Source organism: Poecilia latipinna, unplaced genomic scaffold (genome assembly GCF_001443285.1).
Source record: "Poecilia latipinna isolate Pla-1442-1.1 unplaced genomic scaffold, P_latipinna-1.0 Scaffold632, whole genome shotgun sequence".
Taxonomy (NCBI): domain Eukaryota; kingdom Metazoa; phylum Chordata; class Actinopteri; order Cyprinodontiformes; family Poeciliidae; genus Poecilia; species Poecilia latipinna.
In genome coordinates, this window is record NW_015113248.1 from 19212 (window position 1) to 46125 (window position 26914).

The 26914-nt window shown below is 37.0% G+C and overlaps 1 protein-coding gene across 1 annotated transcript in view; it reads left to right on the top strand.

Moving 5' to 3' along the window:
* The window catches only part of LOC106954154 (BMP/retinoic acid-inducible neural-specific protein 3-like), a 61692-nt gene that overhangs the window by 4345 nt on the left and 30433 nt on the right, over positions 1 to 26914 (top strand). The window contains exon 2 of the mRNA XM_015043433.1: positions 16999 to 17365. Within this exon, the coding sequence (XP_014898919.1) occupies positions 17145 to 17365 (221 nt within the window). The 5' untranslated portion in view covers positions 16999 to 17144. The remainder of the gene's footprint in view (positions 1 to 16998; positions 17366 to 26914) is intronic.

A 26914-nucleotide genomic window follows, 5' to 3' on the forward strand; every position in this document is an offset into this window, starting at 1 on the left:
GGGGGGGGGGGGGGGGGGGGGGGATAATTGCTCTTTAGTTTTCTGGAGTTTTGTCTTATGCATGAGATATTGTGTTCCTGATCACAAAATAAGCAGGGACTCTAGAATGCTGGCCACATTTGCTCCACTACAGACTCACACATGTGCACAAAGTTCTATATTTTCTGAGGTTCTTCTCAAATGTATACACACAAGTGTTGCTTGCCTGATCTATATGAGCACACTCTTTTTCTTCCCCCCCCTTCCTACCTATTCCCGCCCCCACCCCACCCCTCATCAACACTGCCAGCCTTTATCTGCCTTTCCAAGAAACATCTCTAATCTATATTACTTAGGCTGTATTGGCATTCTCCACCCGAGGAGAATCAGATCTCCAACACTGATGTGTGGACATAAATGGGGTTGCACAGCATCAGCAGTGAAGAGGAACCTGCCTACTGTTGTTCCCAAAAAAAAAAAAAAAAAAAAAAAGCTCCAACTGATTTGATAATTATACATTTCACCCTTAAGCGTCCCCCTCAAAGGCGGAATCTGAGTCAGAGTAACCTCATGAGATCATCAGTGGAGGCTGTGATAGCGAGCCAAAAGCCCTCAAAGAAAGCAAATAGGATTTTTAAATGTAATCATTCTGGCAAAACTGCAATTTGGCTTGGGTGTTGTTGGTAGTATTCTAAACATAAAACCCATATTTTGAAGACACTTTATGACACTGGGGAAAAGTGGGTTGTTGTTTTTGTAGAGCTTTGTAATATATATATAAAAAAAAAAAACAGGGGCTTGCAGCAGCTCTCTCTGCCACTGGCTGAGTTTGCACCGAAGTGCCAAAGCTGGTTCTCTGTTCTCAAGTGTCCCTTATCTATCCCCGGAGACCAGTGAACCTTACCACATCCAGGCCTGAAAGGCAAACTGTCTCCTTCAGTGCAGAGACAGATTTCTCTCCTATGTGTCAGTCAGCAAGACCACAGTCAGCACACGTCCTGAGTATCAAATAACCAATTCCTAAGATATGAGTTTGGGTTGAATATGTTTGTGTCCCATGTTTTGTGTCAGTTCATTTGTTTACCAGGGCGACAAACAGAACGCCCTCTGTTTTTGAAGTTAATATACTGTACACATGAGAGGAGACCAACTGAGTTAGCAAACTGCTTTTACATGAAACGTGTGCCTGAGTTGAAGCACATGTATACTTGAGAATAATGCCTGAGGCAGGAATTACGTCCTTTAGAGGGCTTCTTCTTCTTCTTACAGCTTAGTGTTGGAAGGCTGATAGGGCCGAATGCAGCACCATTTGTATGTTTGATGGCTGGCAAAAGAAGGAAGAAATGGGAGGAAATAAAAAGGAGCTTTGCCAGCCTCCTCCCACAGAGTACCCAAGTAATTGCAAATAATGCAAATAATGCTCTGCAAAAGGGTTCTCCAGCCTATTTTTGGATAGACAGCCCAATACGTTTTTTTTTTTTTTTTTTCTCTTCAGTGCGGTGAATAACAGCCCCTGCTGAACGCTTCGAATTAAAGCTAACCATGACTGATGTCTAATTGTAGGTGGGAGTATGAAGATTGAGGTAAAATCTGAGCTTAAAATAGACGTTGAAAGGGAGAATATTGGAGTCATAAAAGCTTTGGGGTTCGGGGTCTATTTCAGGGTCAAGTTTTGTAAGGATATGCTGAATGTCCACAGCCCATTATTCTATGATAATGAGCAAGCCAATGAGTTTTACTTCAATGTAAAATTGAAAAGAAAGGCTGCAGGGAGAGAGAGATAAAGATATGAGTGTAAAGGAAGGAAAGGAGAACATCATAAAGAGGTGAAAGAAAAAATCTCATTGAGGTACTTGAGATAGACTGGACATTAAAATAGATTAGTTCGCATTAAGAACAGCTGTGGTATTAAACTAAAATGTCTCTTTGACTAACACAACTGGTAATTGCTTGTAGAAACACATCTTGGAGATTGGCAGACGCAAAAACAACAGTGTTTTTTACTCTAAATTACCAGTTTTATTTAGTGAAATATGCTTGGGTAGACTTCATTTAAAATTAAATTATACAAAAAAAAGAAACATAACAGGAAGGTTGTTTGGTTATTTATGTCTGGTGGTTTCTGGTGACCACTGGACTGTAGCAGGGAACAACACCAGCAAAACAGAAAAGCAAGCAACAAGCAGAGAGAAGGGAATGGGTCTTTGTAATTTAAGATGGACCTTTGTCCCTGTTCACACAAGGCCACCACTAGAAGAGATCTATTTGGGATTCACTGTGATTTATAGAAGTGTCACTCTCTGTATTTGCTCTCTGCCGCTCAGTTATATGCAACTATAAAAAAAAAAAAAGCGCACAAGTGAGAAGTTTACAGTCTGAATTGCAATTATTAAAGCGACCTTTTCCCCTTTTAGCTTTTGTCTGAAGCTTTTATGTACCTCAACTCTAAGATTTACAGTACAGATGCCGAGGTAAACACTGAGTTTTAACTTGCGAAAACCAAGTAAATAAAGAATGGAGGGTTCTCCGTTAGCTCACACAAAGGCGTTTTTTTTATTTTTTTACAATACAATTTAGTTGCTATTTTCTTTGTTAGATTTCTGGGTTTTCCAGTCGGGTCTCCATTTCATGTGGAAAGAGCTTTTTTATTTATTATTTGAACCATGTTTCTCTGTTGGCCTGGGAGTTGTCTGCTGTCAAGTTTCTGGCTCTTAAAAGGAAATTCTGACATTTTCAAGATCAGATTAGATTTTTTTTTTCAAAAGCACAGTGTTATGCTCCTTAAACACAATGACACAGTGTGCCACAGCAGAGTTACACTGTGGATTTGTGAAAATGACGCTCGCTTTTGGTTTTTCTGCTATCTGATTCCATCTCTTATGCAGAACCGAGAGTAGATATGGCAGCCACATGAACGAACAGCACATGACATTATCCTTTACTTTTACTTCACCCCGATATTGGCACCACAGTTACACTCAAGAACAAATACTTCAATGTGCTTTGTCAGTTGCCAATTAGTAAATCTCCAAATAATTATTTTCATCTGTTTAAAGCAATTGTATCCTTATCAGGAAAGAAAGCATTTTTTATTGCAGCTCGGGTCATAATTCCATTCTCTCTGTTCTACAGTGTGGCAGCCAGGCTGACTGCTTGTTCATTTTAATGTGGCTCTCTGTGCCTTCAAATACTGCTCTGGGTGGTTAGTGTGAGAGAGGAGTAGGTCTGACTGTGTGTTTTGGTGAAATTGTCCCTAACACGAGAACGGATGAGATGTTATCATTCTGAGATGAAAGTGTTAAATGCGTTTGGAAAAGCTTACTGGTGTTATTGTTATTGCTAAAGCATATTAGAGTTGTGAGTGAGAATTAGAGTTGTGCGGAATTACACTCATCGGCCCTTTTATTAATTACAGGTGGTAAATTGTTTATTAACCCAAATAGTGAATTAGTCAGTCACATGGTAGCAGTAAATTTCAGCCACATAGATGTGGTGAAAATGAAATTGGGAGATAAATCAGAATGCAAAAAAGGGCATTGAAGTGATTTAAAATGTGTCACGGTATTTGTTGGTGCCAGACAGGCTAGGCAAAGAGAATTTCTGAAACCTCTGTTTTTGTATGCTCATCCATCTCCTCGTGCTTATAGAGAATAGTTCAAGAAACCATAAAATGTCCGTTGAGCAGCAGTGCCCTGCATGAAAATGCATTGTTGATGTCAGAGATCAAATACAAATTTGTGCATTCAATACATTAGATTTTTCAAAAACATAAATTTATGCCAGGAGCTTTATCACAAACTGAAACACATTATATAGATTGATTACACACAGGTGGATGCTTGAAAGCCTTTATTTATGTTAATAATGATGATTTTATATTCACAGCTAAAGAAAACATGACATTTAAAATGGACCTATTAAAAATTAACTAAAAAACAGAATTGTGGGATTAAAAAAAAAGAGTGTTTAATGCCTTCTTAAAGGTTATTTTCACAAGGTACTTTTTAGTCTTGCAAACAACCTATCGGGACAAATATTCTAATTTACTCAATATGACTGGCTCAGGTTGGTATGGCAACAGCTGTTTTAAAAAAAACACTAGTTACAACCAACGTACACAGGGCCACCTCCAACATTTCAAATCTTAAAGTAGATGGACTAATGCAGCAGAAGACCATATAACATGTCTTTGCTGCTTTCAACAGGAAACTGGTCAGATTTTACACAGCTTCACCAAAATGAAAAACTGATGCCGTCTTGTATCAGCAGTTCAACCTGGTGGGAGTTGTGCAAATGGTGGGAGGATATTTTTGGCATACTTTAGGCTGTATCTTGCTAACTGAATCTAGTCAATAGAGATCTGCAATGATTTAGGATAAAAAAAATACATATATATTTTCCTTTAAGTGTTGTCATAAAAAAATAAAAAGCCTCTTAAGAAAAAAAAATGCTATTGCTTGCATGTTAAAACATTGTAATTATAACGAGTTCCCACACACAGTTAATACTCTAGCATATAAAATTTGATCATGACATAAGCCAGACTCCCACAGGTTTTTGTGAATTTCTCAAAACTGGAACATAGCTCTTACATCAAATGCATACAGCCTCAGTGCAGCCCTGCTAGAGATTCTGTTGCAACATTTAAATCACAAAAATAGTCCAGTAATAATGTAATTCATTCTCCCATTACACAACGTGGTGACATTGAATAGTTGCAGCTGGAAATGAAACATACAATGTGATAAAAACTGTTACCCTATTCTCGTTTTCAACATAATGTACCTGGGACAAATTAAAATACAAAAATGAAAACTGTTTACAACAAAGGTTAATTTTCTGTACCTGATCATAAAGAAGGAGGAAAAAAAGCAACACACTACTCCAAAGACATAACAGGTCTTGATGTTTGCAAAATCTCCTTCATTTTGTCTTGTTTAGACCTGTGTGGCACATGCTTTGCAAAACACCAGCATAATAAGTAAGTAAAGATGATTTACCGAGCACCTTTTCACACAGATGTCACAACCTGCTTCACAGAAAGGGTAGCCCGACAACATACACAATACTGCACAATTCAGAGAACAGAACAATCACAATCATACATGACAAGATAGAAAACAGTGTTTCATGTGCTTTAAAGATCAACGTGCACCATTCTTGCAGAACTGGCCTGTTGCTAATTGGATCTACAAAAACTCAAGATGTCCAAAAAATCAATTAGGAGACACAGAGTCATTCCTGCACAACTGCTTGTGCAGAGGTCCCATCCTCCCACAGCTACATCCTGCACATTACACTTCAAACTTTCGTTTGACCTTCCACTGATCCACATATCTCTGATTCGTATCTTCTTGCTTCGGGCTTTAGTGTATAATGATTATAAATGCATGTTTGCAGCTTTGTAAATGTGTGTTTAGCAGCCTGCATGTGAGCACTTTTAATGGTGACATTTCTTGCCTTTGAAGTCTTCCTCCCAGGACACCACAGCAGCTCATCCTTTGTATTTATTTATTTTTCGTATGACAGCCGGATGAGTGCAACTGGCAGTCGTATTAGAATTTCACAAAGGCTGTGTTTTACCCCTGGTGCTGGTATGAGAGGTATTGTTGACAGTTGTAGAAGAGAAGATAACTGGGTTAATTAGGGCCAAAAACCTCATTAGTCAGCACGGAAGGGAAGTTTTAAAGTTTATCAGTTCCTGTTTCCTTATTTTGAGGATGGTTTAAGGGCTGACTTGCAGACAAGTTACAAAGCGGATCCTGTTGGAAGAAAAAACATTGAGATGAAATATTTTAATCAAATCCCCTCCTGCAAAGCGCTCTCCTCACAGCCATCTCATTCTCCATCATTGTTTTCCTTTTAATGTGTTCCAACTGTGAAATATCACAAATAGTGCCTCGTTTCAATTTGCACATATTCATGTGAACAAAGACGATCTGCGGTGGGGAGTGTTCCAGTCATGTGTATGGACACAGAGAAACCACGCAGCCAGGTAGATTCACACACAAACAAGGCTCTGGTAGGTGACCAGCGCTGCGCTGGCATCCTCCAGTACGTGAGCAGATGTTCAGGAGCTGAATGCTCTTTTTTTTGTTCCGGTCTCTAAAGAAAACGGCTGGTGAAATAAAAAAAATAAAAAAAGATTGAGCTTGGGAGTTCCCTCATCTCATCAAGCTTACTGTAACCTCCTGAAGACAGGCTGAGAGTCAGGGTCTGACAATACAGTCAGTAGCCAAGCCTTTATCTCTAGAGGAAACATGTAATTTTGGCTACTCGCTTCAAAATTTGGCCAACACAAACAAATTCCTTGATTATAAGCATTGCAGGTTCTTTAAAAAACACCCAGCAGGTGATTTTTTTAGGATGTTCCTTCTGTCAAACTGACTGCACTGTTAAATGAGCTGAAGAAATCAGCTTCAATTAAAGATATTTGGGATAAGCCCTAAATGTCAGGTATTATCATTCACTCAGAAAAGTTGAATTGTATTAAATGAAAAGGCTTTTTTTTAATCACAAGATGTTGGAAAAACAATTCAGATGCAGCCTTTGAACTCAACCTGCAACATGTATTATTCCAGTCGTCTTGATCATTTGGAAGGAAAATGTTACATCAACAAAGAAACTGATTTTTACACAGATGTTTCAGGTTGCCGGAGGACATGCCAGCCGGATACAATGCACGTCAAACCCATGTGTAACTACCAGCACAGCTTGTAATGAAAAGTGCCTTTGGCTCAACATCTCATCATTTTATTGACTTTCTTTTAAAACATTTTGCCTTGAGGAAAAACGTTTTCTTTAGATCATTCGTGGACGCATTTTGTTATTTCTGTTCTTCACTTTAAATAATATGCTATACTTATTTTATATTTTATAAAAAAAAACAAAAAACAATATGTTTTATTCTAATTCTTTTTTTTTTAGCACTGCATTAGCACTTCTGGGAGGTACCTGTATCATTTCAAATCACAAAGAAAACCACATGGTTGGTGACAGTAACATGTAACAGTACATAAGAATCAGGCTTCTGTTCAAACTTCAGTTAATAAATAATGCGGCAGACCTTTTTTTTTCAAATTCCGACATCTACTTGATTATATGTTCTAAAATGTAAAAAGACTGGAAAGAAACTCAGAAGATATGGCTGAATTTTTCCCAGTAAATAAGCACCTCTGAGTTAATGTGATATTTTTACAACCTAGTGTCCCAGTGCAGCATGTGCAGCTGTTGGGAAAATCCCCTCTCCTCCATCAACATTCCTCTGACTCGCATTTTATACATTCATAAAGTCTGGGCTGACTGAATGCTCCAGAGTGCCATTTGGACTTGAGCTGACTTTTCTCCAGTATTTTTGATGTTTACATTCGACTTGATGTTGTTTCAGGTGAGTAATTCATTTAAGTGCAGAGCGAGCCTAATAAGCTGCTCTGCCTTAGCAGAGTGCTATTATTTGACTCCATTTTCAGAATACGTGAGTAGCAGATTGAACGTTTTTTCAGGTTTACTGTTTCTGATAAAACACTGTGATCTGTAGCAAATGCTCATTCTCTGGTGGTTTATTAAATTGTTTTTGAGTTGGGCAAACATGATTATTGATAGGTGCAAAATGATTTTAATGGTCGCAACCTGATAATCAGGTTGTCTTTGAGGAAGGTTAAACAGTATTTAATCTGACAGCAATTAGCCATCAACATACTGCTGTTGTTTAGATGTTGTTTTGTCCATAAATGTAAAATTCAATACTTATAAAAAAAAAGCCTGTTTTTGTAGCAATTGTATATCCCTGTATGTCATCAAAAAATAAATAAATAAATAAATAAATAAAATAAAATAAAATACAAAAAAAAAACAACATAACAGTTTTTTTTGTGGGCCATTGATCTGCTGGGCCTTTAGGTCGAATGAAGACAAAACATTGCAATTAATTCAAGGAAGTGGGGATTTTTCATTAAGTAAATATATAATTAGATTACTACCTACTCATCAGTTAACACTGAATGAATCTTCTTGTCGTAGTGAGTGGTAGGTGTAAGAAGTTGTAGAATTAGATCCATTTCTGGCAGTCACTTAAATGTCCTTTTGTTTCATACCACCTTTTCGGTTTCATGTCGGAACAAGGAAAGACCTCCAAATACATATTTCTTCCCTGTTGGAATATATAAGACCTTGTCAGGTGTTGTTTGAAGGATAACTTACACAGGACAAACCGTCAGTTCATCGGATAACAACCCTGAACGTGGTGTGCATGGCGACACATATGTTCACCCTCAATTTAGAAAGATAATTTTATAACTTAAATCCTGATGTCAGCTCGAAAGCATGATATATAATGATGGATTCACATTTCTGACAAAAGTAAAGTGCACAAGAAACCAACATTTACTTAAGCCCATCTTCGGGTTTAATGTGGCGAAAGGGTGACTGTTAAAGCTTGAGGTCCTCATCAGTATTTGTGTAGGGTAGACCATATTAAAAACGACATACACATAAGTTACATAGTTATATTGTACACAAAACCATATAGACATATTTAATTCAACGAGTAATTCTGTCCATAATATTAATAAAAAATATATACTTTTAAAGGTGTAGAAAAACATTACCACTACTAGTCATAGTTCTGCATTCATCACATCTTAAATATGGGACAATTACTTCCAGTGAGACAAAACTGCTCAGGTGGAAAAGTGTGACAATCAGACGAAGCTAGCAAGTCTTCCAAATTTCTGACTTCCTTTAAACACACCAAACGTCTAACCTGTTATCATGATGATCAATTTAAAGTCAGTCCTAGCTCAATTCAATTTAATTATGTTTATTGTCAGCCGATTCACAGTAAACATCTCATGATAATTTAGAAAATAAACAAATAAAATAAATATGCAGAAATATATAATCGGTTCAATTAATCGGGTAGATAGATTCAAAAACGCACATTACAATTCGATTCAAGTTATACAAGTGCATTGAAGTTTAGCTGTTTATGTCAGTTGATAAAAAAGTTTTCTGAAAACCATGTTGATTGCATCAAGTCAGAGGTTTTGCAGTAAACCCTCATGATGAGCAGGCGTGTTATTATAGTTTGAAGGAACAATTTTTAACTTAGCTTTATCTCGAGGAGAAACACAGCTAGCCTATAAGGATTGAGCCAGTAGTAAAAATATGGTGTGAAAAGGAGATGGAGGGAGTATCTCCTATTATTAATAATTTGAGTGAAAAGTTTGAATACTGCTTGTAGAGTAATTGTGATAATGTTTGCACAACTGCCAAACTGAAAACAAAGCAGCACAGGCCCTTTCATGGTTTGGAAAACAAAACCCAGCTGCTTTTGCTGCAGCTCATCCTATTTTGCTTTTTACTGAAAATAGAACTGGCATCTGCATACTTAGGGGATGCAAATCTTCATTATATTTGTGTCTGGGAAATCTCTTTCTCATCATTTGCACTGTTGTCGTAAGTCCATTGAGAGGACCTTGCACCATCAAAAAATGGCTTTCATTTTTATTCAGCATATCTGAACAGCCTTGGGCTATTGCTGGCACGCGTTGTGCAAAATTATATTTGAGTGGCTTTACAGGAGCCCCAGTGCTTGTGCTTTGCATCAAATGAAATTTCCATCCTGTTCTATCCTCCAACCTTTTGATATGTTTTTTTTTTAGATTAAGGGTTTTCTTGCCTAAAGAAAGATAGATGGAAAGCAATGTTTGCATAAGATTAGAAATTTGACATAATTCTCTTTCAAAATCCGAACATCTGATAGTACAGAGTCTGCTGATAAAGGCTTAGCAGATAACTTTATTTGAGTAATAATGTAATACTGTACCTACCTACATGCTGGGAAAACTGTCACGGTAAGCGTGTAAAATGTGGTGGATGTGAATCACAACTGGGTTTCAGACGTATTTGAGATTGCAGAAGAGGAATGTGGGCTGTTTGAGGGAAGAAGAAACAACCAGAAAAAACAAAGACTATGAAAAGTCGGAAGAAGGTGTTGATGAGAATAGACATGGCAGAATTTCCCTGCATCAGCTTTTGGATAGCTGCCTGGGGCCTGATCGGATTAAAGAGTGTTTTAATGTGACCTTTGTGCTGTGTTTTGATATTAACATGCTACACATTTCCCTTTGTGCAAGGTCACATTTTTTACACAATATGCACCATGTAGACTAAGGAAGTTTCTACCTGTGATACAGCGAATTGAACATATGCAGCTACACTGTCTCATTGATTCATTATCAGACATTTTGATAGAGCAACCTACTCTTAAAACAAACAATGTGAGGCTGTTGCCCATAACCTTGCTGTCACATTTTGACAATACACACAAAGGGTGGCTCTTTCCTGCTAAAGAAACATATGCTGAAAAAGAGGCAGATACTTGAGCTCAAACAGAGAGCATGGCAGAAGACAACAGAAATGCTGGGAAGACAGATCTCCCTCTGTCTCAGTGCGAATAAACTATTCAGTACCGCTAGTATGAGAACAGAAGCTGTTAAAGTAGTCACTCACTCTTTTACTGCTCCCACAAAAAAAATGCAGCTAAGGAGACGTTGCAGAGAATATGGTTGTTTTATTTTATGGTGAAAAGCATTTTTCTTTCCACTTTTCTTTTAAATTTCTATGCTGTGCTTTATCGCCTAGACTGTGTTTAATATTATATGTATAAGTAAGGTAGAATTCAAATTTTCAAAAGGTTTAAAAAAAAAATATATAAATAAGTATGCAGACTTGTTTCCAAATGTATCTTCCTTAGGTATTTTCTCATTGACTGTAAGCTATTTCCAATTTGATTCTACATATGCAATCAAGATAAGTGGGGGGCAATAAGCCAAGTAAAAATTTAATTATAGGGAGTTATCTTTTGATCCACTTCATAAGACTGATGTATAACACCACGGACAGGCAAGATTTTCTTAGTGCTCAGAAAACACTGACTTACTTTGAATAAAATAATCTCATTTTCTGCCAGTACTCACCAAATTAAGATTTACCTTTTCCGTGTAATCTAGCCAATGAACTGTGCCACAAAACAAAGGAATGGATGCCATGGATTATTTTCTAATTATATGTTTTGTGGATGTAATTAAAGACAGAATTTGGGACTATTCTAAGTTGCAACCAATGCTGTGAAAATCTGAAAAGCTTTTTGTGCAAATGTGAAAAAATGTGTTACATTTGTATAACAGAAAGTTCAGTATTGTACTTTCATAAGGGGTACGACACCAATGGATCCACTGACTAGCATGTCAGAGTTTTGAGGGTTAACATTAAGGGTTTAATCCAATTATTTACTGTGACTATTTCAGGTCAGTTAATTACGATTTTATTATTATTATTATTATTATTATCGCAAATGTCAAATTGATTGTATTTTTTTTTTTTAGCGATTTTGGATTTTGGAGTCAGGACTGGTCGTCAATTCTACAGTCAGGCTTTCAAGCTGCCTTTCTTTCAAGTCTCCCTGCAAATTTTTTGTGCATCTGAGAACAGGGCTTTTTGAAGATCACTCCAAAACACTCACTTGTTTTCATACAGCCACTTAACAAATTTGCTTGTATGCTTAAAACATACAAGCAAAGACCTGTTACTGCTGATGTCTTGAGATGTTGCTTAAACATTTCCATGCAATGTTATTTTTCTGACACAGTGCATCGTGTGAAATGCAGCAGTCCTTTTCTGCAGCAAAGCAATCCCAAAACATTTTGCTGTCACCCTCATACATCACTGTTGGCACCGTGTTCTTGGACAGTCAAGGATCATTTTTGTAGCTCTTACTGGTGTAACGTGAGAAAAAGAAAAGGTTTATCGTCATTTAATTTTCAACAGTGAAAGTATTATAATATGTGATGCTTGTCCTATTCTTAAAGTGCATGTAAATATCTAGCCATGTGAAAGTTAACGATGCATCCTCCTTACAAATAGAGTCTATTTATAAGCCGAGAATACCACGATATAAAAGATGATGGCATATTTTAGGTTTTCATAGAATTACCAGATTGTTTAATTCTGTAGTAAAGGCAATGTTGCTTCTTATCTGTGATGTACACAGGGTAAATAAAAAAGCAAGGTCTTACATGCTGATTTTGTTGCTGTGAAATCTAGACATCAAAATACACAATGCTGAGTGCACCAACAACAAAATGGTTACAAAGAAAACCAGGTCCATAAAAGGCAAGGGCTGAGGCAAGGACAGCCATATTCAATAAATTTCAATATTATTGCAGAGTTCATGTATTTCAGTAACAATTCAGTATTGACAGAGACTAGCCTTCAAGCCTTTATTCCTATTAATTATGATGATTTTCCATATATAACTAGTAAAAACATGACATGACATTTAAAATTTCCTTAAAGTAGACCAAAAAAAAAAAAAAAACTCTTAATACAGAATCATAGACTCATTTAAAAGCATGCTTACTACCTCTTAAAGGGACAGTATTATGTTAAATCGACATTTTTGAGCTTTACATCATATAATAATGTTATTCTTTCATCCAAAACACACCTGGATTATTGCTTTAATACTTTCATGCATGTTTGAGAAATACTTAAATCTCCCCTGGTAACCATTCTGGGTACAGAAACAAGTGGCGTAACCGAGTGCTGCCTTTTAGACGAATCTCTTCCCCAGAGCTTCAGTCTCCTTACCGAGCTTCCGCATTACATAATAATATTGTATTATTACTGTAAAAGCTGCTCCTTGAGCTCTCAAGATAAGCTGTAGCAGAAATTAGCTGAAGCTGGAGAGTTGGAAAGAACACAAGCTTCTTAAAGAGACAGAGACCCAATTGCAATGTCAAATTTCTTTTAAGTCATGTTTGTTATATACAGTATTTTTTATAACAACTGAAGGTAACATGGTAACTTGATTGTGCTACATAATGGTACTATGTGCCTGGAAAATACATACTAACAAACCCCAACTAAACAAAATGCAGGGATCATCACATCACAATTAAATTGTCAGAGTTTAGAAAAGTGTTGCTGTTATTTTTAAAGCAACTGAGGGCCAAATAAAAAAAGCATCATACAAACAATATGTGGGGAAAAGAGTGGATGGCCAACAAATTAGAAATGTTCTACGATGTACCTCAAGGTATTACCTACATCTTTAGATTTGTTACTTAGTTTTGGAAATTCTGTCCAAAATTCTCCATTCATTCCAAATCCTCACTAGAACTGCATTATAGAAGTATTGCTTATATATATATATATATATATATATATATATATATATATAAAAACTAAGGATAGCAGTCATATTTAAAACATTCCTGGAAAAAAAGATAAAAGGCTTAGAATTAGTTCTCATTTTTACATTTTGGTGTGCAAATGAAACAGGTATTTTATATAGAAATGCTCATAAAGACTGACTCTAGTAAATAACATCAGATTGAAATTGATTTTCAAATTGCTAGGTGATGTAATCTCATTAAAACCATTAAATCAAAGTTCTCCTTCATACTAACATTTCAATAATCAACCCATGTGCCTCTCTCTGACAGTGCACAAACACATAATGAATGGTGATCTAACATTTTTAACCTGTAAATGTTCCTCTGCTCCACCAACTGCTGTGCATTCTGCCTGCGCTGTCAACCGTGTTGTCGGAGTGAGGTGATTTTTCAAGCGTGCTCTCCTCACAAGCGCTCACATGGTTGACTTAACTTGACAGAATGTCATCAGAATATTGTAACTGGACTTAAGACCATCCAAACAACAACACGCATTAATTGACTGACAGGACTCAATACGGAGATAGAGACTAACGTGAGTTCTGTCCGGACAACAGTCTGAAGATTTGCATGACATTTTTTTATTTTATTTTATAAATGTATTTTTATTCATACAAGCTCTTTAAAAAAACAGTGTTTAGAGTAGAGTAAAAAACTGTGAGGCCCCCAAAATAAGTGGCCACTTGGATTTGCACTATGCAAATATGGACGAGCCTCCTGTTTTATAATTGCTGCATCTTTCATTTGGCAACAGCTTCTTTAGAGGCCAATTCCTTGCCATGCATCAAGTAGAGAAAAAGAGATTGCAGAAACTGCTAAAATTGGATAAGGAACTTTCCGGCATATTATTAAAAACTATAAGGAAAGTGCTGAACCAACATCTTTGTGGAAAAAATGTGATTGTAAAGAAAATCTGGAATCTTTAAGCATTTGGTGAAATCAAATTGAAGAAAAACAGCAATTGTACTCAGAGTGATGTCTAATAGTGAAACCATAAGAGCATTTAGAAATGCACAAAGTGAAGGGAACTGAAGAGATTGGGACTGAGCAGCTGTATGGTCATAAGAAAACCACTAATAGGTGAGACCAACCAGAGTAAAAGGCTTCAATTTTCAAGAGAGCATGAAGACTGGACTCTGGAGCAATGGAAGAAGGTCCTGAGTTTTAATAGAATTATATGCTAAAAAATGAGGTCAGCCGACTACCTGACTATACTGAATGACCAGTTTTTCCTTCCCTATATTCTATAAGATGACAATGCCCGGATTCCTTGGGCTCAGATTGTGAAAGAGTGGTTCAGGGAGCATGAGACATGATTTTCACACATGGATTGCCCACCACAGACTCTGGACCTTTAACCCTTTGAGAAGATTTGGTTTGTGCTAGAAAAGGCTTTACGGTGTGGAATACGTCAAAGTACATGCAACATTTGAATGTCTATTCATTTAACAAATACACTTTGTGTCCAGTAAATATGTATGTTTTACTGCATGTGAAATGAGACTCCTTGCATGCATTTAAATAGATGTAATTTATTTTTATCTTGAAAGTTTATATGTGTTGTTGCTGTTACGGCTTCCTTTCACTGCCATTCTGCTGCTGCTCTGACTTTTTCAAATATTAAGTTCCTCCAAAATTGAGCATAGTTGGCCAGTGTGGACTAGCATCAGTGCTGTTCATGAATCTTTAGCTTGACGGCTTGAAACTGGGCTTTTACTTTGTACGCTCTGGAAATAATTTTTTGCTAGCATTTTTTCATTCCCAGTGTACAAGCTTCTGATTTTCATTTGACAAGTTTACAAGAGTCTTCGAGGCTTGGTCAGTAGTAATTTGGATCTTTTTTTTCAAACATGTACCTGTAGAAGTCACTTAATGTCTTGTTTATGTGAAAGTTTTCAGCTATATCTTTTGTTGCCGACATCTGAAAATACCATAATAATAATAATTTTAATAAGTGCCTGGCCAATTTAACTGTGGTTAAAAATTGCTAAGGCAGTAAGTATAAATCTGTTTATTTTATTTTATTTTATTTTTTGTATCAGCTAAATTCAGTTTAGTTTATTTATATAGTGTGGATTCAGAGGAAATACAATTTCAAGGCACTTGACGAAATAAACAAATCCAGTTCATGGACTCCGAACAATTCAGCCAGATACATTTCAGTTTCAACTTAGACATATAACATGACAAATCGTTTAAAAAAAAAAAAAAATCTTCTAATTAAGTAAACCTATCAAGTCATTAACTTTGCAATCTCTGATTCAAAAGATCATGTGCTGACAGTGAAGAGAAAAGATTCCCTTTTAAACCTGCTTAGTTTTGTGTAAGCAGCTATTTGCTTCGACTGAGAGCTTGAGAAGACTGAGCACACACACACCAAACACACAGACGCTGTGGTCCAGCAGCACTTTATATGTTAACGAAAAAATTAAAGAGCAAATAGATGTAGTGGCTTTGTTTAGGAGAGAAACACAGCTAAGCCGATATGCTCTGAGTCATTAGTGAAATGAATAGGATAAAAAAACAGAAGGCATGAAGTTAGTAGCACCATTTGTTCCTTTAATTATTTTGTCTATAAGAGAGATAAAATGGAAGCATATTCTAAACATATCCAACTGAGAACAATAACAATCTTTGTTTTGCACACAAACGGTGAAATAAATCAGGTTGTGCATTAAGGGGATTCTCCCTTCTCACAGCTTCCTGCCTACTCTCTCAAAGTGTGAAACAAAAACATTCCTATAACCAAAAGGATGAAATAAAATGTGCTTCATGGCATTAACATTCAAAATCATTCAAGTGAACAACAATGCATGACATGATCCAACAAATAGAGAAATGTCTGTCATTTCATTGTTGCAGATATTATAATTTAATGACTACTACATTTTTAATATGGCCGTAATTTTGATATGCAGAGCGAGTGCTGACAGTCATTTTTTCAGCTAAGGATATTTAGATAAACCAAGTGTTAAATTCTACTTCACTCATAACTTAGTTAAGTTTAAAGTCAGTGTTGTCAGCAAACTTACTGTAGGTAAAGGCTGTTTTACTATTTTTAGAAATACTAAAACAGCCTTTTGGTTAGTTCAAATCATGGAAAATTTCTCTCACTTTAAAACTTCCCAGGCTTAAGGATGAACTATGGCAGCTTACCAAAGCAACCTGAAGCTGTACAAACACTATTTGAGCAGTAAAACTTCATTTTTTTTTTTTAATAGCAATTTTCTTTGAGATTGGCAAATGATGAATGCTCCCTGGTGTGTACACTTGTTTCTAAACATAGGATCAGGATCCTACAAAACAGGCATCAGAAGAAATGCAAAATAAATAAATAACTTGGCTTTAAGTGAGACAGGGCAATTCCCTAATAATAAATGCTGTGATGAACTGTTAGCCAGGAAGTTGGATTGTGACATTGTTGCTGTGACCTTTAGCATTTTAGGCAGGGTCATCTGTGTCAGGTGTGAGGAGCTTTAGTTAAACTCCATCCATCAGGCTGATTATCTTATGAACATACAAAATGTGCTTTCTTGATAACTGAAAATAGAAACCAAAATTTGAACATTACAGACAAATTAGTAATAGTAATTCATTTTGTGATGACGATGGATAACGTACCTCTTAACGAGAGGTCACCTCACACATGTCATCCTGTGCATGCAATGAGATGCCTTTAAAATCGTTTTTTCAGCTTTTCATTCGTTGCCTTGCTTGTATTGTGTCTTTTCTGGTTGCCGTGTTGCTTTGGTTGGTAACTGTGTATTTATATTTTTTCTAGGCGTTTGGGGGGCATTGAGGTGATGCAGGTCCCTCGGTTATCCCAGTGGACGAGCCAAGTAATGACGGGTGCATTTGTCTGCTGAACGCCCCCCCATCACCACCAGCCTCCATCCCTCCTCCCCTCCCTCCCGCCCTCTATCGCTGATGGCTCTATGGGGCATCATCAGCCTCAGCCTTCATTGCTGGGTGTGTTTACGACCCTGCGCGACAGCAACAGCTGCTCCAGCCAGCCTCCCTAATGACAAACCCGGGGGACCTCTCGACTGGCTCCTTTCAGATAAGGGGCCCTTCCACCACTCCCCAGAGTACATCGACTTTGTGGAGAAGAACCGGCAGGGCTTCTCCACCAGATACAAAATATACAGGTGAGCTGTGCTCATGTGATGAAATGCCACTTTAAATATATCTACCCCTTCACATATTTCACCAGACATCGTTTTTAGACATTAAGCAACTCTCTAGTTTCACAAAATACATTTTGAAGTTGCCTTTAAAAATGATCTTATGCCTGTAAGAACGTTTCAACATCAGTATATCAGTAATCATTGGTATTCATACACATTTTTCTTAATCACAGTCTTTGCAGGAAATATGAAATCAGAGCAACTTATTCATCTCTGAAACCCTCCAGCTATTTTATTTGATTAATAAGAATGCGTAAATGGCAGCTAGGAGACTTTCTTTTAAAACATTTATGTTTCTGAATTAATTAAGTTATCACAAAAAATTTTTACAGGCACCAAAGACAAAGACTCTAAATTAAAATATTTCTGAAGGTGGCATAATGTAGTAGTATGGAGTGAGAGCCATTCTGAATCATTCCACTGTGGTGCATTCACGACAGCCATGCTTTAGTCCACTTTAATGAAATGCTAGTTTGTTTGCCTGGAAAGTCTACTTTGTTTGGGGAGCTTTGAATGAACAAATTAACTCTGACGTAGACCAGAAGAGCAAACCCTGATCCACCTAAAAATCTCGGTTTCGGTTCAGCTAAAGTGAACTCTGCTGTGGTTTGAATGCATATGCAAATGCCAAGCGGACTCATGACTGCTCCAAAAGCAGAAAGTGAACTATGGCACAGGGCATTATGGGTCAGTGTAACTAAACGCTGAATAATTTCACTGATGCATATTTTGAAAAGTGTAACAGCGGAAAATGCCCTTTGATGGACCCCAATCTTTCCCATGTGTACTTTTCATTGTGTCTAGTGACCTATTTCTCCCACAACGCTGTACGACATAATGACACAGCAGCAAATGAATCAATGAATGTTTGTTGCAAGACTATTTAGATTTTTTGTGAGTGCATTGCTGAAGTATTCATACCCTTTGACTGTCGTTATAAAACAAAAGTAATTTAAAAATCCAAAAACTGTGACTTACATGTGAATGCAGACCCTTTACTCTAGAACTCTAAATTCAAAACAACCATTTGCCAGATTTTCAGAAGTATCAGAAGTCACAAATGCTACATTTTGTCAACTTGTATGAGTTAGTAGTATAAATACAGCTGTTCTGTGAAGTCCTTAGAAGTTTATTAGGGAATATTTATGACAAGAAAAGAGAATCATAAAGACCAAAGAAGACACCAGGCAAGTCAGAGATGAAGTTGTGGAAAACATGTAAGTCAGGGTTAAATTAACAAACAAAATCTAATAGCACATGGTGTAGAAGTGGCGTGGCAGTCCCAAACACAGAGGCTGTTATTTCTTGATGCAGCTGATTCCAGAATATGAGATTATCTCTCTCCTCATTTTCTTTAAAACATAGAATTTAGATTTAATTTTATTCATCTTATTAGCCTTTTAAGTTTAATTTTGAGCTCATTGAAGCCCTTTAAATATCTTCAATGTATTTTGAGCGTATTTATTTGATCTGCTGTAAATAAAGGCCACTAGTAGTGGCAGTAAAAATAAATAAAAAAATAATAATAATAAAAAGCATCGGACTTCTCATTGAAAGCTATTTTTATTACATTCTCAAACAATGGAAAGAAAAGGCCACAACTGCAAACATACCAGGACTTGGCGATGCTCCCAAAGCGATAGACCAGGCAAGGAAAACATTAATCAGAAAAACATCTAAGTGGGTCAAAGCAACTCTATAGAGCTTCTGCAGTTAGGGTGGTGAAATCTGTTAACATTATTATCTGTTGATAATTATTGGTTTTGCAATTCACAAATCTGATCTTTATGGCACAGCAACCACTTGACAGCTATTGCTGAAAGAGAGAAGTCACAAATAGTTAGCCTAATAGCATAATTGCCTAAGACTCCTCTGCAGCTTGCATCAAAACATATAGCAGACTAAGCAAATATTATGTAGGAAAGTGTCCTGGTTAAATGATATCGGTTTATAACTTTTTGGCATTATTGGAAAATCCAGTGTGTAGCAGGAAGCGAATACTGATTCCATACTTGCCACCCTGCCACCACAGTGGACTGTGATGGTGTGAACGTCATGCCACAGGGATGCTTTCCTCTTTTCATGAGCAGGGACAGATAAATTATGCAGTGTTAATGGGAAGAACGGTTGGTCAAAATAAAGAGCAGACCTGTGAGAAGTTACTCAATAATAGAAAAGAAAGGTAGGGCCTGGGAGGAAATGCAGTTAAATTAGTAAGTAACCATGTGTTCCCAGCACCCTTAAAACTATGTGCTTATCAGTTTGTGTTGAGATTTTGTAGGAATTAAGCAAAGAGAGGGAATCCAAAACTGATGGGTATAAAACATTGTAAAAGTAATTTAATCTATTAATTTATGTTAATTTGTGTGTGCTGTCATAGAAAATTACTTTAGCAAGAGAATCAATGAGAAGAAGTAACAGATTTATCAAAACCTTGCAAGGTGAGAGCAATTATACAGAGCCAAGGGAGTCTGTCAAGTCTGCTCTAGCTAACAGTGGTTCTGGCTGTCTTTTATAGGTTGCAGTCAGATCTTGTGACAGCAGGTTGTCACTTTTTGTGGGTATTTCCCAACAAAGAGAAGAGAGGCTTGATTGAACTAAAGGCGTGAAGTGGTGGATTGTTATGCACCATGTGCTTTATGGAGCTCAACAAATCTCCATAAAGCTCAACTGTTTGCCTTTTGTTAAGAAAAGAGTGTTGTCTCTATTTGATGGTAAAGAGGATAGCTTTGACCCTGATAAGTCCAGGACGGTAACACAAAGATTGGCCTCAAGCATGAAGGATCAATTCCCTGCTGTTTTTGACACAGATGAGAGAGCATTTGACCAACCTTATAAAACTACAGTATTCAGCAAATCTAGAAGAAAGTAGGGATGAGGAGCACATCATAACACTTTCTATTACAGCGTGCATGTATATAAATCTCTGATATGTATGTGATAAGAGAGTGTGTTTGCATCTTTACGGATGCAGATACAGATACATGGAGATATTATGTAAAAATATATATGTTTGAGCTTTACATGATGCTGTGTTGTTACTCCTTCTTAAAAAAACATAACCAAAATATTGCTTTAATTCTTTCATGCATTTTTTTTGAGAAAACCTTGAATCTCCTGTGGCAGTCATTCAGGGGTGTCTAAACCCTTGCTGTCCCTCAGCACCACCTCCTCCCTGAAGCTGCAGTCTCCATCTTAGATTCCACTTCACAGACCACTTCTCCCCTGCACCTCCCTCACACAGCTCCTCCAGACTAGTGGCAGCAGAAATTAGCAAACACCCAGTAGAACTGAATGTTTGCTGAGCTCATGGAAGGTAATGTCCTTGATTCTGAATAATGTTCCTGATTGCACCCCATAAGAATCAGTGATTCACCCATTCGTTCACTAATTCACATTCTCATGCTGGTACTTTGTTGGGGCAGCTGCCCTAGTGCACATTGCTGGAGGTGTGGCTTCCATTCCATCAGTGCCATCGGGCCCTATGACCTCAATGGCAAGTGAAGTGTCTTGCCCAAGGACAAAATAACTGAGACAGACGGAGTGGGCGTTCCAACTGGCAACCTGCCGGTTTTATGACAAACCCCTTGAAAAACCCTGCCAAACCCCACCAAAGACTGGAAAATTGATCGTCACACTTTACATCAAATCTCACTCGGTGCAAAGTGGGTAATACAAGCCACAAAAGGCTTATTTATTGTACTGTATTGAAATTATTGGCTTTTAATTCGCATATTTTTAATCCGACTGAAGTCATGTCTTTCATCTTTTCAACTATGCACTACTTCTGCGTATGCCACATAATAATACTTTGAAATACTTTTAATTTTATGGTTGTTTCATGCTATGTGAGCCTCATAGCGTTAAATTGGTGCAAGGTCCAGGCTTCCAGCAATAGTTAAGGGTTCAGACCAGCTGTACGAAGTAAGTCATAGAACAAAGGGCTGCTTTTTTAAATTATTTATTATTTTTTTTATTTTATTTTTACCAGGCTATTAAAGCTTCGGTAGCAGAGAAAATATTTAATTTCTTAATTGCAACAAAGCTTCCAAATGGGTAGGTAGATATTTAATTAAATGACAGAGATTAAATGGAAAAAGGAGTATATTTTATTTAGCCTGACTGAATTAGATGCACATTTGCCAAATGTGAGTCCAAGGACAAAAATTAAACTATAGTTAAGTACATGTTTTGTTTTGCTGTGTTAATTCCAGTACACATACTTTGCACTACACTACGCTGATGCACATTTAGTTCCCCCCCTATGTATTTTGAAATATTTTAATTACTCATATGTTTGCTTTTGGGGACCTCCCTTAGTAAACTAAAACCGATAGAGGGAAAAGAAAATGCAGCTGATGTTGCACAGTGGTAAGAGTACTTTATGAAAAACCGGATTATTTGGCTTGGGTTGTCATGCTGAAGAGATTCCTCACAGTCAGGCTTCAAACAATCTGCCGTATGCAGACAGAATCACGGTGTGCTACATGCTTGCATGAAGTTATCAGATGACTGTATATCACATTCCTCTGGCTTCCAGAGCCTCAGGGGTCCACCTGATCATGTGGTCAAATGAGATATGTTGATTAGTGGTTCAAAAGAAAAAAAAAAAAAAAGATTTGTCATGACAGCAACACAGTCTTAGGTGCTGGAACACAAGGGTATTAGTACAGATTGTGTCATGAATCACATCCATCGTCACTAAAAAGGATGTTGTCGGGGCTCCTGGAAATGGATAGACAGGGTTCTTGACATCTATGGATCGCTGTAGGGATGCTTTATAGCTTATGTGATCAGTTGCCATGTTTAAGCTTTTTAATATTTCCTTCTCTGGCAAATGGCAGTGGTCCATTGGAGCTAAGCTGCATGGGCGGCAAGATTAATAGTCTTATCATGTGGCCAAGTGATTAGTGAGCTCTTAGTACTTATTACTCTGCATTATCACAGAATCCCCTGAGAGGTTTCTGTCAGCTGCAAGGTTGTGTTTGAAGCCCTCTAGATTACCACAATGCGGCACTGATTAATAGTGTTTATATTAAAAGGAAAAACTAACCTAAAAAGTAAATAGCCTGTAAATCTCCCCAAATTGAATTCACTTGGATTCAGTCCCATTCGATCTCATAAACCGAACCAGACAGCTGTGGGATTGTTTCTGTTTTGGCAAATAATAGCTTTCTTTTAGTGCCTGTGTGGGTGACCTGGTGATGATTTTTGAGTTGGCTTTCAAATAAAATAATCAGTAATATTTTTTTTTTTATAAAAGAAATAATAATAATTAAAAAAAAAAATCACTGACATTTTTTTGTCAAGTCAAGGGATAGTGCTGTTCTTAACTAGTAATACTGGTCCTTATTCGCAGTTAAATTATGTACTTAAGTAAAAGAGTGCATTGTGACTCAAACTTGGGTTTGTCAAACATTGTTTCTTTGTTAATAATCAATCAATATAAAGTTAATTAGCACAAACTGAACCCCTAAGCATCAGACATCTATCCATAATCTAAAAAGCTGCATTTTTTTCTGAGCTCCTATATAACAGATCTCCCTCAGTCCGACCCTCTGATTAAATGAGTGACTTGCTACACATCATGTTTATTGAGTAATTCACTAGATTTACTCAATAAGTGTTTTACCTGGGCTTTGGTTTGGCTCAAGAGTGCAAGCATGGCTCTTTTTTAGGAGTGAAATTTGCCATGGGAGCTTATACTGCAGCAAGGTCTTTTGTGATATGCAACACCTGGCATTCCCTACAACCAAGGCCATTAAAATCACTACCTATAGTGATTACCATCTCTCTCTGAGTTGGAGGGATATGCTGACAGTACACTTTTACAATTATTGGCTGACTAGCTAATCTCGTTGTGTTTCTTGAATTTGGTTTAGATAAAAATATATTATGTTTTATCATCAACATGTACACTCTTTGAGACAGGGTTTGCACACTATGTTTGTTGTTTGTCTAGTTTGGGTTCTCCATAAGTTTATTCATCAATATGTCTGATTTCAGAGTTCTAGGTAGCTGCTGACTGGAGTCTTTCTCCACCATGTCACAAAATGCTTTCTACACCACACAGAAAATATTGCCACAGCAATCTCAGCCACTCAATACAGCTTTTCAAATGTTGTCACACTGTACTACATAATAACTAGGAATTTAAAATGAGCAAAAGACTTATCTAACCTGCATATAGGCTCAACATAAAAGAATAATAAATGGAGTTAGATGTATTCTGCTCTTCAGTTTGTAAATCAAACATATAAGAATATCTTCACAGATGCCATTGGAATGTTTAAACATATAAAAAAAAAAAAAAAAAAAAAAAATAAAAAATTGGACTCAACAAACGCTCTTTTGAATGATTCATTTCTTTGTTATTCAGAAAGTACTGCAGAGGCCACTGGTTATCAAGGAAGATCTCAAGGCATACATCAATTGCAATGCGCTTCCACAAAAATATAATTATCTTTGGATTGCAGAACATGAACTTTGATGTACCTCCTCAGGTTTTAACAAGTTGTTGTGTCGTTTTTCAGATGCGTTACCTGTATATCAATAAATAATGAGCCATGACAGCAGGATTCCAATAATTCACCAGACACAATTTATTTAACAAACCAGGACACATATAGTACGCCCTCCCTCTGAGGTTGATGAGATCAAAATAAAAGTAACTTTCTGTTTGACACAGGAGGCACTTCAAGTACAGGGAACAACAGCAGATTTTGTAAGCCACAGGGGAGTCTGCAGAAGCTCTGAACAGAGTTTAGGTGAGAGTTATAAGGCAGACTCTCTCTGTGGTGCTTTTAAACTTCCAGTGCTACATTTTTGCTCATGTTTGTCACTTCATTTATTTTCCTAAATTCTTCTTTAAGGGTTTACGCTATTACTTGGGGCAACATGTACTCCTAAGGGTTCTTTAAAACAAATTTGAAGTCAACCTTAACAGCAATTTTCAACCCCTTTTATCATTTTGTAGAACTGGATAAACTTAATCAATTCTGTATATCATAGTCTGCCTCATTAATTTGGTTTATTGCTATAGGCTATAAAAGATCAATATTTCTCTTGAAGATTACAAATGACAATGATGACGTTATTAGTTATACTATTTTTAGGGGTGGGGGGTTTAGACTCCCCATAGGTCTATGGTTAGTCTGCACTGGTTCTGCACCACCACACACAGCTCATACAGACTGCAGAATATTTCAAACAAAAATAATGAAATGGACTGAATTTAGTATAGACATTTCTTGTCCCTAGGCAAATAAAACCTTGTCCTTACTTTGGGGATTCATTAACTTTCCCCCTAGAGGTACCAAGCACTTGGCATTTTGAATGAAACCTCTCCACACCTTGAGATTGCATTTTCTTAAAATCTCTAGGACCTTCTTTTGGGGTGAATGTTAAGTTCAGAAAATACTCCGTTTAAAAACGATCAGCCTAAGACACCACGATGCCATCAGTTTTGGAAATTGCTGTGTTTTCTGCAAACTAAACCATAAAGAACAAAAAATAGTGTATTACATATTTGTGAGATACTCTGGGTTAGTTTGACATTCCGATAAAAATATTTATCATATTTTATATCCGACATCTGACTAAGTAGAAATGCAAACTTGATAAAACAATTTACTCTGGAAAGTCAGCTAACATTTGTTAAAAACAAGACTTTGTAAAAAGACACAATTTGTCAAATTAACACTTTTGGCAACCTGTGTATTTTGCTCTCTCTCTCTGACTCTTTTTCTCTGTCTCTCTCTCCCACACTTTGCATATTCTTGTACTCATTTTCACTAGACAAGGACTCTTAAGCGTCATGTAGCACAGAGCTCTTGGGTAAAAAAAACAAAAAAAAAGAGGAGGCGGAATGTGTCCCTACAGAAATTAGGCTCATGTACTAATTTCACAGTGTTGCATAAGAACGGTATCCCTTACCTGGATTCATTGTTATAATCTGTAAATCTTGTTTGTTTTGGCCATGCCTTCTACATCTCTACACACGAGAGGCTGAAAAGCAGCTTATTGACCTTGTAAGAGACATGAAGACAAAACCCTCTCATCATTGTTCTTGTTAATTTTAACCAAGCAAAACTCTCCAAGAAATGTCCAAGGTACAGTCAACAATAAAGGGTTCCACCATGTGTAAAAATAAACGGGATCATTGCTATGCATCTTTAAAACATACATATTATACTGTCACCAGGGCCACTTTGGGAGTATCTGCTAGTCCTCATTCCAGCCTACAGACAGAAAAAAAAAAAAAAAAACATAATACAAAACTTCTTTGCCTCTGATTTAGACTTTTAGAAACCAGACTGGGCAGTCAAAGCCAGAACTTCAGACTCACTTTAACTCCACATATTGGAGTTCTGTTGTAGCTGTAGCCAGTTACCTGAATGAGCTGACTGATCATCATACACTGGGTTTTCTGAGGACATGTATGTGCAGTTTGCTTTCCGGGCAAACAGTTCTGGCAGATGTTGTATAGTCAACCTGGAATTACTCTTCATCCTGCACAATCTCGACCACCTAAGGAGATACGGCAGGATCCTGTTCCTGGATTTCACCTCAACCTTCATCATCACCAACACAAACATGCACCGCTACAAGCTTAATAAGCTCATAGTGTCGCCTTCTACCTGACAGCTTCCTGACTGACTGGCGGCAGCAGCTGAGACTGCGCAGCAATATCTCCCACACAAGAACACTGCCCACTCTCTGCACTCCGCTTCTCTCTTTACTCACTTGACCGCACCTCAGCGGACCCATCTGTGAAACTCTTGAAGTTCACATAGGACATTATTGTCTTGGTCTGATCCATGACAAGTCAGCATAAAGACAGGAGGTGGATCAGCTGATCCACTGGTGCAGTCAGAATCACATGGAGCTTAACCCGCTCAAAACAGTGGAGATGATGATGCTCTTCCAGAGAACATCGCAAACAATATTAAACAATACACACACTTCATAGAAAAGGAAGGACACAAGGTTTTATTTCTATTCCAAGTCCTTTTTACCCACACTGTGGCAGTTTACTGATGCACAAATGGAGATAAAAAAACACAGTAAAATTATGTCAACTGGCATCAAAGATTTCAAATGGTATTTTATACCAGGTGGTATATTTGTACACCACCTGGTATCCATTTCATCACGGGTGTTATAAATGGTACTTGGCTTTTATTACATGTTTTATGTTAAAATATTATGAGCTGTCTTTAGAGATATCAGGGCTGGCTCATTATCATATTTCACCATAAAAAAATAATAAATTGTGAATGCCATTTCTCTTCCCAGGTAAATCTGTAGAACTAATGCCACAATTTAGTTTTACAATGTTTATTTTTTTCTTTATCTTATTTTGCACGGCAACAAGCGGCCACAATATAGTAAAAGGGCTGGCCTTACATTTCTTAACAGTTAAACCAATGTAAAATACATTGTAATATTTACCAACATAGTAAAACAGTTGAAGTTGTGTTTATATATATATATATATATATATATATA